The sequence below is a fragment of the Cyanistes caeruleus genome, chromosome 14 (genome assembly GCF_971803275.1).
Source record: "Cyanistes caeruleus chromosome 14, bCyaCae1.hap1.1, whole genome shotgun sequence".
Taxonomy (NCBI): domain Eukaryota; kingdom Metazoa; phylum Chordata; class Aves; order Passeriformes; family Paridae; genus Cyanistes; species Cyanistes caeruleus.
Genome location: NC_141714.1, coordinates 1336890 through 1354273, shown reverse-complemented (window position 1 = coordinate 1354273; position 17384 = coordinate 1336890). Strand labels below are relative to the sequence as shown.

The 17384-nt window shown below is 60.1% G+C and overlaps 2 protein-coding genes across 3 annotated transcripts; both read right to left on the bottom strand.

Moving 5' to 3' along the window:
• Positions 1-322: 322 nt before the first annotated feature.
• Positions 323-3163, bottom strand: LOC111941962 (regulator of cell cycle RGCC). Its single transcript, XM_086850038.1, has 5 exons — positions 2864-3163; positions 2328-2483; positions 1549-1629; positions 1211-1273; positions 323-768 (listed from the first exon to the last, which is right to left on the bottom strand). The coding sequence occupies exons 2-5, from the start codon at positions 2479-2481 to the stop codon at positions 761-763; spliced, it is 306 nt and encodes a 101-aa protein (XP_086706164.1). The 5' UTR covers positions 2482-2483; positions 2864-3163; the 3' UTR covers positions 323-760.
• A 1308-nt stretch (positions 3164-4471) lies between these two features.
• Positions 4472-17277, bottom strand: ARHGAP36 (Rho GTPase activating protein 36). Of its 2 annotated transcripts, XM_086851186.1 has the most exons (12): positions 16749-17277; positions 15931-15966; positions 13532-13688; positions 11137-11199; positions 9877-10133; positions 9245-9440; positions 8573-8628; positions 8273-8423; positions 7249-7397; positions 6762-6932; positions 6244-6341; positions 4472-5293 (listed from the first exon to the last, which is right to left on the bottom strand). In XM_086851186.1, exons 3-12 carry the CDS (start codon positions 13644-13646, stop codon positions 5155-5157), a joined length of 1395 nt encoding a protein of 464 aa, XP_086707312.1. In that variant the 5' UTR covers positions 13647-13688; positions 15931-15966; positions 16749-17277; the 3' UTR covers positions 4472-5154. The 2 variants fall into 2 exon arrangements, with proteins under 2 accessions (XP_086707312.1, XP_023782583.2); XM_023926815.2 differs by lacking the exon at positions 15931-15966 and having other exon boundaries at positions 16749-16881.
• Between the last annotated feature and the right edge of the window lie 107 nt (positions 17278-17384).

Genomic DNA, 17384 nt, shown 5'->3' with positions numbered 1-17384 from the left:
AGGGCCACCCACCCTGCAGGATGATGCCCACCCACCCTGGCAAGATGATGCCCACCCACCCTGCAGGATGATGCCCACCCACCCTGGCAAGATGATGCCCACCCACCCCTGCAGGATGATGCCCACCCACCCTGGCAGGTGCAGAAAGGGAGAGACTGCAGCTCTCCCAAGGGGGAGGGAGGACAAGGGGTTCCTCACGTTCCCCTTTAGCCAGGCATGCTGAACTCGCTTCCCTGAGGTTCCCCCTTTTCTAGTGCCCATCCCACCAGCCCAGGCATCCCTGCTCCCACCCCTGCCAGAGGGACAAAGACAGACACAGGCAGAGGTTTAAAATCTTGTTTCCAGAACCACGTCCCCTCTGTACAGCACAAAACATCGTTTTTACAATATTTACAGCAGCAGCTGGGGCAGAGGCACTTGGGGGGCAGAGAGGAGCCCAACTTGGGGCTCCCCATGCAAAGCAGAGCTCAGCAGTGGCAGATGCCACCAAGGATGGGCCCTCCCGGCCTGGGGGGGACACCGAGGTCACATCGATGTCCTGCAAGATCATCTTCCCCAGAATCACTCTGGGGGCTTCAGCAGTGGCCCAGGTCACCCCAAAGTCCCCGGAGCCTGCGCAGAGCTGTCCCCTCCTGGCGCTGGCAGGGCTGTGCCATCGTCCCACGCCCCGCTGCCCGTCCCTGTCCCCAGCCAGGGGTGCAGAAGCAGAGGTGGCACCGGGGACGCTCGGGGCTGGGGCTGCTCCTCTCCACAGCACAGCTCACATCTCTGCAGGATGACACACGGGATGGGGACAGGCTGCAGAGTCAGAGCAGACACCTGGGGCAGGGGGCAGCTCTGCTCCCCTCCCTCCCTCCAAGTTCACAGGTCCTGTGAAGGAACACTTCCCACCAGGCACCTCGTTCTGGACACCAGGGATGGGAACAGAGACCAAAGCTGTGTCTTACACAGTCTGTGTGGGGTAATAATGCTATTTTTAACCAGGTTCTCTCTGCCTCCAGCCCGTCACACAGGGCCCCTGTGAGAGGAAGTGGCTCCTGCCTCAGTTTCCCCTGCAAAGCAGCCATCGGAGAGGAGCCAAACTCTCCAGAGCTGCTGGGTGCAGATGCCAGAGGTGCCCAGCAGAGCATCACCCCCTCTCCCAGGAACACCCCCGGGCTCTCAGCAGGAGGGAAACATCTGGAGGAGGAGAGAGAGGCTGGGCACTTACCCTGCAAGGCTTTATCCAGGTCTGCGATGAACTCCTCCAGCTCCTGCGTGTCTCCAAGCTTTGCTAGCGGGGAAAAACACGGTCAGGTCTTCCTGTTCCCCCTCCCACTGGGACCCCTCGTTCCTATCACAGCTGCTCCAGCTGTGTCTGTCCCAGCCACTCCAGCCTGGACTGGGAAAATCCCAATCCAACTTCTGTCCCTGCCAGGCTCCTGCCAGGACACCGGGGGCTCATTCCCACTCCATAGGGTGGGACCCCCAATCCAGGGCTGGCTGTCATTGCCAAGCCCAGCCCAGCACTGAGAAGGAAGCTCTGCAAACCCCTTTGGGTGGACTCACCTTTGGTGGGGTAAGTGTCAGCTGGAGTGTTGAGGTGCTCCTCACTGGAGCTGAGGCTGCTGCCTGGGGACGTGCTGGCACCTGAGGACACAGAGCATCAGTCCCTGGCCCTGGGCACAGGCCCCTGGGGAACACTTTGCCCATGGCACAGGGTGGCATGCTCTTGGAGACCCCATCTGCTCCTCCCCTGCTTCTAGGAATGCTTGGAAAAATGGAACCGAGGTTCGTTCTCAGGTCAAAGAGCAGCAGAGGTTGTCTGGGGGCAGTTACAAGGCCAGGGTTATTTCAGGGACCTGGGTTATCCCCAGCCTCTGACGGTCCAGCCCGGCACAAGGAGCCCTGGCAGATGTTGGCAGCTCCCGGGCCGGTATCCAGTGGTCATCCCCTTGTACTGCTGATCCAGCCCAGCAGGGATGAGTCAGGCAGCATCAGCAGGAGGATGTTTCACATGGAGGAACCACAGAGCTCCCACCCTGGCAGACACCATCCTCCCCCATCCCCAGCTTCACTCTGCACCTCACTAATGCCATCCCCATCCCCGCTCTGCACCTCACCAATGCCATCCCCATCCCCGCTCTGCACCTCACCAATGCCATCCCCAGCCTCGCTCTGCAGCCCAACATCCCCATCCCCATCCCCATCCCCACTCTGCAGCTCACCATCCCCATCCCCATCCCCACTCTGCACCTCACCAATGCCATCCCCATCCCCACTCTGCAGCTCACCATCCCCATCCCCACTCTGCAGCTCACCGATGCCATCCCCAGCCCCAGACTCACTCTCCAGCTCATCGATGCCACTGTCATACACGCTCTGTCCCGCTTTCCTCTTCAGCTCCTGCAGGTGCTGCTGGTACTGACTGGCGGGGCCCCTCTCAAAGTGCTCCATGACCTCGTCGAACTCCCTGAGCAGCTCCCCGAGCTCCTCAGCCATGGCTGGGGGAACACGGGGGTGTTGGGGTCCCCAATGGCAGGCAGGAGCCTCCCGGGGCTGTCCAGGCTGGGATGGGCAGAGCCGGGCTCCTGGGGGGCTCAGCCTTCCCGCAGCCCCTCGGAGCCGGCTCCACGGAATGCAGAGGGGTTCGGGCAGGAAGGGACCTCAAAGCCACCCCAGTGCCACCCCTGCCATGGGCACGGACTGTCCCCAGCTGTCCCGAGCCGCGGCCAGCCTGGCCCGGGACACGGAGCGAGCGGACAAGGGCACAATTCCCGGCCGGGACAGTCCGGGAGCCCCGGCACCATCCCGCTCCCGGCGGTTCCGAGGAGGCGGCGTGCGCTGCTCCGCTCGGTTCGCTTCGGTTCGCTTCGGTACTCACCGGCTGCTCGGCTCCGCTCGGCTCGGCTCGGCTCAGTTCGGTTCGCTTCGGTTCGGCACTCACCGGCTGCTCGGCTCGGCTCGGCTCAGTTCGGTTCAGTTCGGTTCGGTTCGGCACCCACCAGCTGCTCGGCTCCGCTCGGCTCGGCTCGGTTCGGTTCAGTTCGGTTTTGTTCGGCACTCACCGGCTGCTCGGCTCGGCTCGGCTCGGCTCGGTTCGGCACTCACCGGCTCCCCGCGCTCCGCTCCCGGCGGCGCCTCCCGTTCCGCTCCCGCCGCTTTTGGCCCCGCACCGGGGGCTGGGCGGGGGCTCCGGGAGGCTCCGCCCCCCCCGAAGGGCCACGCGGAACCGGGGCAGGGCCGGGGTCACCCCCCGAACCCCTCCGAACCCCCCCAAACACCCCCAGACATTCACCACCGCCCCAAATCAGACACCCCCGAACATTCACCCCCCCAGATCAGACACCCCCGAACATTCACCCCCCCAAATCAGACACCCCCGAACATTCACCCCCCCAAATCAGACACCCCAAAACATTCACCCCCCCAAATCAGACACCCCCGAACATTCACCCCCCCAGATCAGACGCCCCCCCAGCAGCCCCTCCCGTGCCGGCACTGGGGCTCAGGAAGGACGGAGCCAGAGCCCTTTCTGGGGTCACCCCCAAGGCTTGCAGGGCACAGAGCCCCGAGAACAGAAGCCGGGCAGCCCCCCCAGAGCCACGGCGAGCCCCGAATGAGCCCTGCAGGGTCCGGCGAGGGGTTTATTTGGAATGGGACAGCTCCAAGGCAGCCCCGTGTGCTCCAGCGGCCGTGGCCAGGCTTGAGGCTGCCCTCAAGCGGAGTTGCCAGCAATTTCCCATCCACAGTGCCAGGGATGGACACCCCACGGTGGCTTTTGTGGTTCTGTGGTAGCCAGAGGGAGCCGGCACTGCCCAGTCAGCTCCCCGAGCCCCCTCGAGCCCGCTGTGCCGCTGGGAAAGTGAAATTCAGCAGGACTTGCCCTGCAAAGAGCGGCCTCCCGTGTCAGCACCCTGTCACATCCCAGAGTCATGGAATTCCAGAGGGGCCTGGCTGGGAAGGCACCTTAAACTCCATCCCATCCCATCCCATCCCATCCCATCCCATCCCATCCCATCCCATCCCATCCCATCCCATCCCATCCCATCCCATCCCATCCCATCCCATCCCATCCCATCCCATCCCATCCCATCCCATCCCATCCCATCCCATCCCATCCCATCCCATCCCTCAATCCCATCCCTCAATCCCATCCCTCAATCCCAGCCCAGCCCAGCCCAGCCCAGCCCAGCCATGGGCAGGGACACCTCCCACTGTCCCAGGCTGCTCCATCCCCATCCAGCCTGGCCTTGGGCACTGCCAGGGATCCAGGGGCAGCCCCAGCTGCTCTGGGCACCCTGTGCCAGTGTTGTTCCACCCTAGGAAGGGATTGGAAAGGCTGGGGCTGCCCTTGCAGCAGCTGCAATCCCACCCAGAGCAGTGACTGGACACAGAGCTGGGTTCACAGCTGACCTCGAGTGTTCCGGTGGCCTCTGGACCCCCCCAGCCTCACGGTGTCCCCACATTTATCTGCTCCTCCAGACTCCACTGCTGCTCTCTGCAGTTTATCAGCTGCCAGCTCTCAGCAGCTATCTCACAGCACAGGCTCCAACGGGAAACGCTTCCCCACCCGTCCCAAGCACCGGGCAGGGAGCAGAGCCCAGCCCTGAGCACCAGAGGTCTGGGTGCCTCCAGACCAGGCTGAGGGCTGTGCTGGAATATGGAATACTGTTTGCAGAAGTACTGGGTTTTTTCCCCTCGGAGTGCCCTGCTGTGGCTGCCCCATCCCAGGACGTGTTCAGGACCACGCTGGACGGGGCTTGGAGCAGCCTGGTGCAGTGGGAGGTGTCCCTGCCTGTGCCAGGGCCTCAGTGCCCTCAAAAGAGAAGAATTCCTCTGAATTTCCCACCTAGCCCTGCCCTCCAGCACTGGGAAGCCGTTCCCCGTGTCCTGTCAGCCAGGCCCTTGCAGAAGCACTTGGATCCATGGATAAGGTCCCTGTGAGCCGTCTTTTCTCCAGGCTGAGCAGTCCCAGCTCCCCCAGCTGTCCTGCCCAGGGGAAGCTCCATTTCCCGCAGGGCCAGGGCTGGAGATCCATTCCCAGGAGGAGGAGGTGGCCGGGGAGGGCAGAGCCCAGAGCGTAGCAGGGACCCCCGAGGGCAGCTCTGCCCCCACGCTCAGCCAGGGGCTGGGTTCTGCAGGAAAAGCTGCCTGGAGGTGTCCTGGGGCTCGCTAGATGCCGACATCCAGGTTTAGGAAGGAGACGCTGCTGTAGAGCCCCGAGGACACCGAGCCCCGCTCCAGGCTGCGTGTCCAGCCGGGCGCGGCGGACGGAGCCTGCTGCTCCCTGCCATCCTCAAGATCTGGGCTCCTGAAGGAGCAAAAAAAGACAGAGAAGGGCTGTTTGCAAATGCTTCTGCTGCCTTCTGCGCTCCCAGACGGGCTCCAACAGTGATCCCAAGGATCCCAAGGATCCCAAGGACTGCCGTCTCCAGACAGTCCCAAAAGGAACGTGAAGCAGACAAGGAGCTGTGCAGAGATCACAAAACCCTGGGTTTGGGCTGGAAGGACTTTGAAGACCAGCTGGTCCATGGGCAGGGACACATTCCAGCAGACCAGGCTGCTCCAAGCCCCATCCAAACTGGTATGGAAGTGACCTGTGGGCCAGGAAAACCCTTCCCACAGGACAATTCCTGTTTGCTGAGGAGTCACCAGCTCCACTGAAGGCTCCTGAGCATCTCCTGCTTCCCAGGATCCCTGGTTGCCAACCATTCCCTGCTTCCAGCCCCGGGAGCAAACCCCTCCTGCAGTGTGTGCTGGACCCAGCTCGGGGGACACGAGGTCCTTCCAGGCAGGGAAGGGCCCGAGCTGCAGCTCCAGCCCCCGAGGGAGCTCCGAGGGGTGGGAAGGATGGAGCGGGGAGGGTTTTTCTGTGGATCCCGTGAGCAGGGAGCTGTGTGGAAGATGAGCAGGGAGCTGTGTGGAAGATGAGCAGGGAGCTGTGTGGATGATGAGCAGGGAGCTGTGTGGAAGATGAGCAGGGAGCTGTGTGGAAGATGAGCAGGGAGCTGTGTGGAAGATGAGCAGGGAGCTGTGTGGATGATGAGCAGGGAGCTGTGTGGAAGATGAGCAGGGAGCTGTATGGATGATGAGCAGGGAGCTGTGTGGAAGATGAGCAGGGAGCTGTGTGGAAGATGAGCAGGGAGCTGTGTGGATGATGAGCAGGGAGCTGTGTGGAAGATGAGCAGGGAGCTGTGTGGATGATGAGCAGGGTGTGTTGCCACTCGTCCCTGCGCCCCTCGGAGCCCCTGGGGCACTCACGGCAGGTCAGGGAACTTCCTGCGCAGCAGGTACTCGATGACATCGGGGTCTGTCTGGAACAGCCTCCTCAGCACGTCCCACTGCATCTCTGGGGACACCTGGGGGGACACGGCCGCATCACTCACCCGGCTCAGGCTGAGCACAGAGAGCCGAGGAAGGAGCCAGGACATGGTCACAGACCCGGTGTGCTGGTGTCACACCCCACACACCCCCCAGGGCCTGCAGGATCTCAGCCCCTGCTTTCCCACCACTATCCCCAGTCCTTTGCTCCCTGCAGACCCCCAAAATCGCTGTAAGTTTTTGTTTGGGGGACCTGAAATGTCACATCCCGAGGGGACTCTCAGTGCTGCCTGCAGTGGGAGGGTGGAGAGAGGATGGAGAGAGCCAGAGCCTTCCCAGAGGATGGGCTCAGACCGAGGTGTGCACCTCTGGCAGGGACAAAATCCTTCCCCTGCTGCTCTCGGAAGAGTTCAGAGGGAAGGAGGGTGTGGGGGAGCTGCCCTGAGGAGCCCACGTACCATGAACAGGGAGTGGTGGTGCTCGATCAGCCTCTGGAGCACAACGATTATGGCAGCACTGTCCTCAAAGTTCAGGCCACCGGCATCTTTCTCTCCAGGCTTCTCCTTCTGCAGGATGTTGGGACCAAAGACCGTAGCCAGGTTTGACACTGTCATTTTATTCCCAGGGATCTGCAAGGAGGCACAAAAGGAACCTGTGGGCTGTGGATGCTGTGGTGTGGGATGTCCCAGGATGTCCTCAGACACCCCAGGGCAGGAACACGAGGGTGAGGTGAGGGCCAGATGTTGCTCCCAGTCCAGTTTGGTCCTCTCTGAGCTGGTGGCAGGGCCAGCACGAAGGGTTTGAGGTGCTGGAGCCACACACTCATCCCATCCCCACCTGCCTCACCCTCCCACCTTTTCCAGCCACAACGATCCCGGGATTCCCTGAAGGATCTGATTTTCCCCAAAGGCCGAGGATCTGTTCTCCCCTCTGCAGCAGCCTCACCTCGCGGCCCTCGGGGTCCCAGGAGCTCTGGGCGTGCTGGGCCACCCGGGCCAGGAAGCGCAGGAGCCGGAGCAGGGTGTCGCTGTGGCACGGGGGCAGCAGGAACAGCAGCAGCTGCAGCGTGTCCAGTTGGGCTGGCCCCTCCATGCCTGCATGGAGAGCACAGCTGGGACTCAGGCTCCCTCCTCTTCCTCCTCCTCCTCACCCTTGGGAACGAGCTCTGCTGGCAGCCAGGCTGCTGCCCCACCCCTCATCCCAAGGGATGGAGAGCCCCACGAGGGTGTTGGATATTGCACAGCCCCACTGCCAAAGACTGTCCTGGACCAGAGGGATTTTTGTAATCCAGTTCCAAAGAAATCAAACAAAACCCCCAGAAAAACCCCAGGTTACGGTAACTGCACATGGCAGCGCCAGGGAGCACAACACCCATCCCATGGATCCCATCCCATCCCATCCCATGGATCCCATCCCATCCCATGGATCCCACCCCATCCCATGGATCCCATGGATCCCATCCATCCCATGGATCCCATCCCATGGATCCCATCCCATCCCATGGATCCCACCCCATCCCATCCATCCCATCCCATGGATCCAGTTCCAAAGAAATCAAAGAAAACCCCCAGAAAAACCCCAGATTATGGTAACTGCACATGGCAGCACCAGGGAGCACAACACCAATCCCATGGATCCCATCCCATCCCATCCCATGGATCCCATCCCATGGATCCCACCCCATCCCATGGATCCCATGGATCCCATCCATCCCATGGATCCCATCCCATGGATCCCACCCCATCCCATCCCATGGATCCCACCCCATCCCACGGATCCCATCCCATGGATCCCATCCCATCCCATCCCAGGGGCTCTGGAGGGTGCTGAGGAAGGCCCCGTTCCTGGCAGTGTCCCAAGGCAGGCTGGCCAGCCCTGAATGTCACATCCCAGCCTGCCCAGGTGACAGGTGCCCGGGGGATCTGGGGCACAAGCCCTGCTGTGCAGGCTCTGCCCCACAGGTGCTCACTGGCTGTGCTCAGGAAGGCTCCATAGAGCTCTCTGGGAATCAGGGAATCGGGCATATCCCGGAGAAACTCCTTGAGCAGGGCAGCCACATCATGAACACTCTGATGCTCATCCAAGAAAACATCCAGCCCTTGATCGAAATCCTCCCTCAGCTTGGAGATGGAAGAAAGGGGAAGGATGAAAACCACAGTCAGTTTGAGTCTGAAGAGACCCCTCCACACCAATGTCAGCTCTATCCATCCCCACCAACGCCAGCCCTGGCAAGGCTCAGCCAGAGGCTGCAGGGAATGTCCCCCTTTACCTGCTGGACTCTTTTCCTGGAGCTCCCGACACGGAAGATGCCGACAGTTTGGAGCCCTGCGGGACAGACAAGTCAGTGCTGGCAATGCCCACGGCTCCCTGCCTCCCCTGCCAGGGCTTCTCCTGCTTGCCTGGCCCTTCTCCAGGCAGGAGGAAAAGGAAAGGCTGTGGACATTCCCTCCTCGGTGACATTCCCAAGTCACTGACATTCCCAAGTCACTGACATTCCCAAGTCACTGACATTGCCTGCTCACTCACATTCCCTCCTCACTCACATTCCCAACTCACTCACATTCCCAACTCACTCACATTCCCAACTCACTCACATTCCCAACTCACTCACATTCCCTCCTCACTCACATTCCCTCCTCACTCACATTCCCTCCTCACTCACATTCCCAACTCACTCACATTCCCTCCTCACTCACATTCCCTCCTCACTCACATTCCCCTCTGGTGCTGCATCCAAGCCAGAGCACTCTTCACGGAGGTTTTTTGGGAGCTGCCCTGCCCCAGGACTCACAGAATCGTTCAGGTTGGGAAACAGCTCCAAGAGCATCGAGTCCAACATTTGGTGAGTGCCACGGTTCCATTAAACCAAAGGGTGCCTCCTCCCACCTTGGGGGTGGCCAGAGAGCCTTGGGGATGTCCTGGGAGCTTTTCCAGCCCTTACCGTGTGTCTCCAGGTGTGTGCAGCACCTGTCCACGATCCGTGGCACCTGCCAGGTGATGGGGTTCAGGCTCAGCTGCTTCTTCTTGGCGCGGCTCCTGCGAGGGTCCAGCTCGTGGGGGTGTGAGAGCTGCAGGGCCTCCAGCAGCTCGGACGCGTTGTCACTCAGGTCCGTGATGGAATCCACGGACATGGCCCCCTGCCGTGTCAGGAACGACCCCACAGATCCATCACCCACGGCTTTCTGGGACAGGGCAGCGACCAGAGCCACCCCAGCCATGGCAGGGACAGCTCCCACTGCCCCAAACTGCTCCCAGCCCCAGTGTCCAACCTTGAGCACTGCCAGGGATCCAGGGGCAGCCCCAGCTGCTCTGGGCACCTGTGCCAGGGCCTCACCTCCCTCATGGGGAACAATTCCTGCCCCATATCCCACCCAGCCCTGCCCTCTGGACCCTTAAATGTCACCCTGCTGAGGATGCTCCCACTCCTCACCATCCATGGGGACATCATCATTTCCCTGAGGACAGACCGGGACCAACCCAGCCACAAGAGAGCACCCTGGAAAATCCCATTTATTGCTGAATTCCCACTTCCCCATCCCACAGCACCGCCCTAGCCCGTTCTGGGGCCCATACCCTGCGCTGGCTCCAGGAGCTCTTGTCCAGGAGAGCCGGGCAGAGCGGCTCCTCTGGGAAGCCGCCGTGGGGAGCTCGGATGCAGCTGCTGCCCATCCCCGTCCTCCTGTGCCTCTGAGCGCGGAACCTCGTCACCGTGGCCTCCACCTGCAGGCACAGCCGGCGGCTCCTGCCCACGGCCTCCTGCAGCTGCCGGCACGCGCGGTCGTGGGCAATGACCTGGCACAGCGGCACCCCGAAGGTGTGGGGAGAGCAGTCTGGGGAGACACCGGAGCCAGGGACAGGCTGGGGGAGCTGCTGTGCTCGGGGTCCTGCCCCCAGGAGCTGGGAAAGGCACAGGGAGCTGCTCCTGGAGAGCAGGAGATGATGGAGATGATGGAGAGCAGGAGAGCCTGGTGAGCCTCCCTCCAGTGCTGGGAGCCTGGGTGCCAAAGAGCACCAGGAGGGCACAGTGTGGGAAATGGGGTGCTGCTGGGGGAGAGGAAGGGGACACACGGGACTGCTCTCCTGCAGCTTGCAGCTTGTTGGAGCCTGTCCCAGTTTTTCCTGCAGTTTCTTTCCTTCCTTTAACTGGCTGCAGCCCCACGAAGATGCCGTGGCATCTGTGAAGCAACAGCTTCAAAAATCACCGAAAGATCCTCTCCGAGTTCGAACCTCCCATTTTCTACAGGGTTTGTCTCAGCTACGTCTGCTCAAGAAAACTCCTGCTCTTAGTGGTATTTTCCCCAGATAACTGCCCCTCTCCATCCCCCTGGCAAGGAGGGTTCTCCTCACCCCAGCCTTGCGCTGCCCTGGGGTTTTACCCCAAACCCTTTCAGTAGAACCTGAGGCCTCGGTGTCCGGAGTCTCCCTGAGCAGGTTTTGTGCTGGTGTAGGGAGCTCTGAGTAAAACCTGAGGCATCGATGTCAGGAGTCTCCCTGAGCGGGTTTTGTGCTGGTGTGGGGGGCTCATTCCCACCTGGCTCTGCTCCAGGGCTCTGTGTGCCCCAGGGCTGGCACTGAGGTGCTCCAAGGGACGATAAAACACAGCTGGGAGCAGCGGGGTTGGGGAGAAACGGGCAGCTGGACACATTTCCAGGCGTTCACCTTGAAAATGCATTTCACTTTCCAGGTATTCCACACACCTTTCTGTGCCTGCCAGGCTCCATCACCGTGCCATCCCAAAAACAGCAGAACAACCTGGGATGAGGTGTCCTGCTGGGCTTGGGCACCTCCTACCCACCCAGGGACCAAAGGACAGGCAAAAGGGAGGCTGCTCACCTTTCCTCTCCTTGGAGAAGCTCTCCAGCTTCTGCCGGATGGATTTAATGCCTTTGGAGCCATCTAGGGGGAGAAGAGAAGGGGAAGGTTCAGCACCAGATCCTGGGGCTGGTTCAGCACAGGCTCCCTGTCCCTCTGCAGCCACCAGCCAGGGGACACTGCAGTGACAGCCACAGCCCCGGGGGATCCAGGAGTCCCTGGGACACACATGGGCAGAGCTGCCCAGGGAGCAGCTCTGGAGATGGACATCACTGCCTGGGGACAGCTCTGGAGATGGACATCACTGCCTGGGGACAGCTCTGGAGATGGACATCACTGCCTGGGGATAGCCCTGGAGATGGACATCACTGCCTGGGGATAGCCCTGGAGATGGACATCACTGCCTGGGGACAGCTCTGGGGATGGACATCACTGCCTGGGGACAGCCCTGGAGATGGACATCACTGCCTGGGGACAGCTCTGGGGATGGACATCACTGCCTGGGGACAGCTCTGGGGATGGACATCACTGCCTGGGGACAGCTCTGGGGATGGACATCACTGCCTGGGGACAGCCCTGGAGATGGACATCACTGCCTGGGGACAGCCCTGGAGATGGACATCACTGCGTGGGGACAGCTCTGGGGATGGACATCACTGCCTGGGGACAGCTCTGGGGATGGACATCACTGCTTGGAGCAGCCCTGGGGATGGACATCACTGCCTGGGGACAGCTCTGGGGATGGACATCACTGCCTGGGGACAGCTCTGGGGATGGACATCACTGCCTGGGGACAGCCCTGGAGATGGACATCACTGCCTGGGGACAGCTCTGGGGATGGACATCACTGCCTGGAACATTCCCAGAGAAGGGCTCTGTGGCTCCACACAAGCGGTGAGGCCCAGAAAGGCCTTTGGGAAGGTTTTACAAAGCACAGACGTAAAAAGTTTTACCAAACAGCACCAGAAATCCCACCCTGCTCTGGAGGACTCCCACCTCACATCCAGCAGCAGTGAACTGAGAATTCACCCACTGCCCACCCTAAATCCTTCCAGGACACATCACCCTGTTCTGGCTCATGCTCCTCATTCCTGAGGAGTTCTCTCCCCAGGAATAGCTTCTCTCTGCCTGTTTGGGTTATTTTGTAAGGCTTAGAGGAAAGCTCTGACAGCTGGAATGAGGAACATGAGTGTAGAAGCCAACATAAATTATCCAGCAGCACACTGCCCAAGCAGGAAGGAAATATTGGGGTTTGGGGTTTTTTTTGGCACTGCCCTGGTCCCTAGGGGGACTACTGCTGCAGGGTGTCGCTGCAAGGGGGATCACAAGAGTCCAAAATGAAACAAAATAAAAAAGGAATCAGGATGTTTGTGGTCAAAGCCCTCCAGGGACTGGTGCTGCGGCCCTGGAGCAACTGGGAGCTCTGGGAAGGAGAGGGGAGCTGTGCTGGACTCCTCACGAAGCTGTTTCATGGCACCAAGTCTTTGGGGTGTTAAGATGGGAAAGTAAAGGTGGGTGTGACCTGAAGCACTCGGTGCTCAGTGTGAGGCTGGGCACTGGGGGAGAGGATCCCTCACACCTGGGGCCTCCATCCTGCCCTGGGGTGCTGCCAGGGGGGCTGGAGACCCCCAGGCTCCCTCTGCACCCCCAGCCCCTGCCCTGCTGGGATGGCCCAGGGCAGAGGAGGCACATCAAGAGGGTGAGAAGTGAATGTGGGAAGGAGTCTTGGAACCCCAACTCCCTGGGTTTGCTGATGGGGGACACAGGCAGCCCTGGGAACCCTGACAGGGCCTCTATGCTCGGTTCCTGTGGAGCTCCTAAATTTATCCACCCTTAAATATCCCAGGGCATTATCCACCCTCCCATGAGCCCCTGTCCAGCGTGGGGACTTAGTGCTGGACACGGATCCAAATCCCATCCAGCCCAAGGGCGCTGGGACCATCCCAAGTTGTCACATCTGGACCGGGGCTTGGAGGGTCACGTTCTCACACTGCTGTGGACACGCAAACCACGGGCTGGTCAGGCCTCTGGGGCTCAGAATAAAACAGGAATGAGAAATAAATCAGACCAGAATGTGTCACTAATGTCTTTCCATATCCATCATCCTGAGCTGGGGCACAGGGGGAGCAGCGTGAAGGAATGGTTCAGGAGCCTCCTGTCCCCTCCTGTCCATCCTGTCCCTCCTATCCCAACCTGTCCATCCTGTCCAACCTGTCCCCTCCGGTCCATCCTGTCCTTCTTGTCCATCCTGTCCCTCCTGTCCCCTCCCCTCCATCCTGTCCCTCCTTTCCCAACCTGTCCATCCTGTCCAACCTGTCCCCTCCGGTCCATCCTGTCCTTCTTGTCCATCCTGTCCCTCCTGTCCCCTCCTGTCCCCTCCCCTCCCTCCTGTCCCCTCCCCTGCCGTGCTCTGTACCTCTGGCCAGGCTGAGGTGTCCCCCGGGCAGCCTCTCCTGCAGCCTGAACAGCGCCAGTTCCTGCAGACTGGCCCTCTCCAGCTCGGACAGGCTCTGCAGGGCCACGGGCTCCATGCCAGGGCTGGAGCAGAGCCAAAGGCGCTCTGGAGAACACACCTGTGTGAAGGGAACACGCGGCAGCGAGACCTGCTTTAGGAGAGGAACTGCAGGGAGCCTCTGCAGGGGACATTTGTCCCTCTGTCACCTCTCCAGAGAGCCAGGGGGCTGCAGATGCCCCAACCACATCATCTCCCTCCAACCTCCTGAGCAAAGGCCTTGGAGGCACCAGGAGAAGAGATTTAGGTTTGATTTTGGGCAGGAATTGTTCCTGGGAGGGTGGACAGGCCCTGGCACAGGAGCCCAGAGCAGCTGGGTTTGCTCTGCCCTGGAGGTCCATGGCCAGGTTGGACAGGACTTGGAGCAGCCTGGGCTGGTAGGAAATGTTCCTGCATGGGAGGAGATGAGCTTTAAGCTCCCTCCCAAGCCAAGCAATTCCACAATTCTGTGATTTATCCCCTTTAACTCATAAAGAGCTGCACACGGCCAGGGCTGCCGAAGCCCCTCACCGCAGGCTCCGGCTGGACAGCCCATGGACACACCCCGGCCACCCCAGCTCCTCTCCCAGAGCTCTGGGGAGCCCCCCTGTTGTGTGCAGGCTCTGGGGAACCCCCACAGGGACCTGGGTCCCCACCCCACACTGACCTGGCTGCCTCCAGCCCAGTGCCACCTCCTGGTGCCACCTGTGCCCGGCACGGTCCAAAGAGCAGCCCCAGGGAGAGGACAGGGCTGGGGTCAGAGTACGGGCTCTGGAAAGAACCTCCCCGAGGAGGCTTAAGGCAAGAATGAAAAATAAATGCCTGGAAGTCTCAAGGGATGAGGGTGAGACGCCCAGGAAGGGACAGGGCTCCTGTGTCAGTCTCTGCCTCCCCTCTCCAGCCCCTGAGACTGCTTCCTCTGGCCAGGTTTGAAATTTCAGTTTCTAAAGGTGTTTAGAAAGTTACATAAATAAAAAAATAAAAGAGTTGCTCAGAGTTCCCTGTAAAAGCACGCTGAAAAGGGAACTCAGCCACATCACAGAACCCCACACTGGTTTGGGTTGGAAGAGACCTCACAAACCATCTCATTCCCCTGTCATGGGCAGGGACACCTTCCATGATCCCAGGTGCTCCAAGCCCTGTCCAGCCTGGCCTTGGGCACTGCCAGGGATCCAGGGGGCAGCCCCAGCTGCTCTGGGCACCTGTGCCAGGGCCTGCCCACCCTGCCAGGAATTCCTTCCCAACATCCCATCTGTCCCTGCCCTCTGGCAAATCAAAGAGGAACAATGCAGGGATTTTTAAAACTTCCATCCTGCTCCCCTGGCACAGCCCAGGGCAGGAAACTCCTTGGCTGTCACAGGTGAGAGAGAACATCTCCACAAGGCAGGGACAGCTCCCGGCCTCTGCTGGGGAGGGAGGGATGTGGGATGGATGATGGATGGATGGATGATGGATGGATGGACAGACAGATGGACGGACAGATGGATGGATGATGGCTGATGGATGGATGGATGGATGGATGATGGATGGATGGATGGATGGATGGATGGATGGATGATGGATGGATGATGGATGGATGATGGATGGATGGATGGATGGATGATGGATGGATGATGGATGGATAGATGGATGATGGATGGATGATGGATGGATGGATGGATGGATGATGGATGGATGATGGATGGATGGATGGATGGATGATGGATGGATGATGGATGGATGGATGGATGATGGATGGATGATGGATGGATAGATGGATGATGGATGGATGGATGGATGGATGATGGATGGATGGATGGATGGATGATGGATGGATGATGGATGGATGATGGATGGATGATGGATGGATGATGGATGGATGATGGATGGATGATGGATGATGGATGGATGATGGATGGATGATGGATGGATGATGGATGATGGATGGATGATGGATGGATGATGGATGGATGGATGATTGATGGATGGATGGATGATGGATGGATGGATGATGGATGGATGATGGATGGATGATGGATGGATGATGGATGGATGGATGGATGATGGATGGATGATGGATGGATGATGGATGGATGATGGATGATGGATGGATGGATGATGGATGGATGGATGATGGATGGATGATGGATGGATGGATGATGGATGGATGGATGGATGGATGATGGATGGATGATGGATGGATGGATGATGGATGGATGATGGATGATGGATGGATGGATGATGGATGGATGGATGATGGATGGATGGATGATGGATGGATGATGGATGGATGATGGATGGATGGATGATGGATGGATGAACACAGACACACTGCAGGGAATTACCTTGGTGCAGGTGAAGCTCCACACTCCAGCAGGGTCCTGGGGGATGAGGGGGAGGAGGAGGAATCCCAGTCAGGAGAGGGAGCAGCAGAGGGAAGGCAGCGAGGAGAGGAGAGGGAGGAAAAGCCCGGACCAGCTGCTGTTTATCTGCCCAACCGCAGGAGCCACTGGAGGAGCCCCGTGATGTCCCAGCACCGCTGGTGCTGCCAAAGCCCATCCCACAGGAGCTCACCCCAAACACCTGCCCTGCTCCTCACCCCAGCTGTGGATTCACATCCCTGGAAACGGCTGAGATGGCACCAGCACCAACGAGCCACAGGAACAGCAGCAGCAGCAGTGTGGGTGTCCTGGCAGGGACAGGGATCAGTGATCCCAGCAGGGAACAGGGACAGGGATCAGTGATCCCAGCAGGGAACAGGGATGGGTGATCCCAGCAGGGAACAGGGATGGGTGATCCCAGCAGGGACAGGGATCAGTGATCCCAGCAGGGAACAGGGATGGGTGATCCCAGCAGGGAACAGGGATCAGTGATCCCATGGGACAGGAGAGCTCGCTCAGCCTGGACAGGCACCAGGCTCCCCACAAGGAAGGAAATGTGTGCCCACAGCAGGGACAAAGCCAGAGCCCCACAGAAATCCTCCTTTGGAGGGGATGCTGGAGCAGGAATCTCACTGAGTCAGAAACACAAGTGGGTTATTTCAGGAATCTCCCAGGGAAAGCTCAGTCCAGCTGCCCCCTCCATTCCCAAGGAGCAGTGGCTGCTCCCTCGGTTTCAGCTGCAGTTTCTCTCCTCCCAGCTGGAGCTAAGGGCCCACATTTACCTTGCCCGTGTCCTCCGGCAGCAGCAGCAGCAGCTCCTGGAGCTCCCGGCTCTCCCTTTGGGCTGATGGTTTTCACAGCCGAGTCTCCTCAGCCCACAGGCAGCAGGAGAAGAGGGGAAGTGATGGGAAGGAGCTGCCACAGCCGAGGGGAGGAGAAAGGGGATGAGAATGTGAATTTTCTGCCAAAGAAAGGAGAGCCAGGAACAGCGTGTGGAGAGAGGGCAGGGCTGGATGGAAGGGACCGCGCTTCCCACGCTGGACACGGAGCCATTGCTCAATCCCCTCCAGCCTCAGCTCTCCCAGCTGCCATCCATGGGCAGCCAGGACACCCTCAGCTGGGCAGGCAGCTGCAAGCTGGGCTGGGACGTGCTGCCTGGGCCGGCTGCTCCCACCCAGCTCTCCGTGAGACCCTCCTGGTGCTCCTCCAAAGCCTGAGGGTTTGTCCCAGCCCTGCCCCGTGTCCAGCAGGGTCTGGCACAGCCAGGGCTCTGCAGCTGAGGAGCTCACAGACCTCACGGTGTGGATCTACAGCTCAGGTTGTTCCCACAGGGTTACAGACCTTGCAGAGCCTCCCAAACCTCCACCAACACCCAGACTGGCATTTTCTTGCCAGTTAACACCCATGAGCCCCCTGGG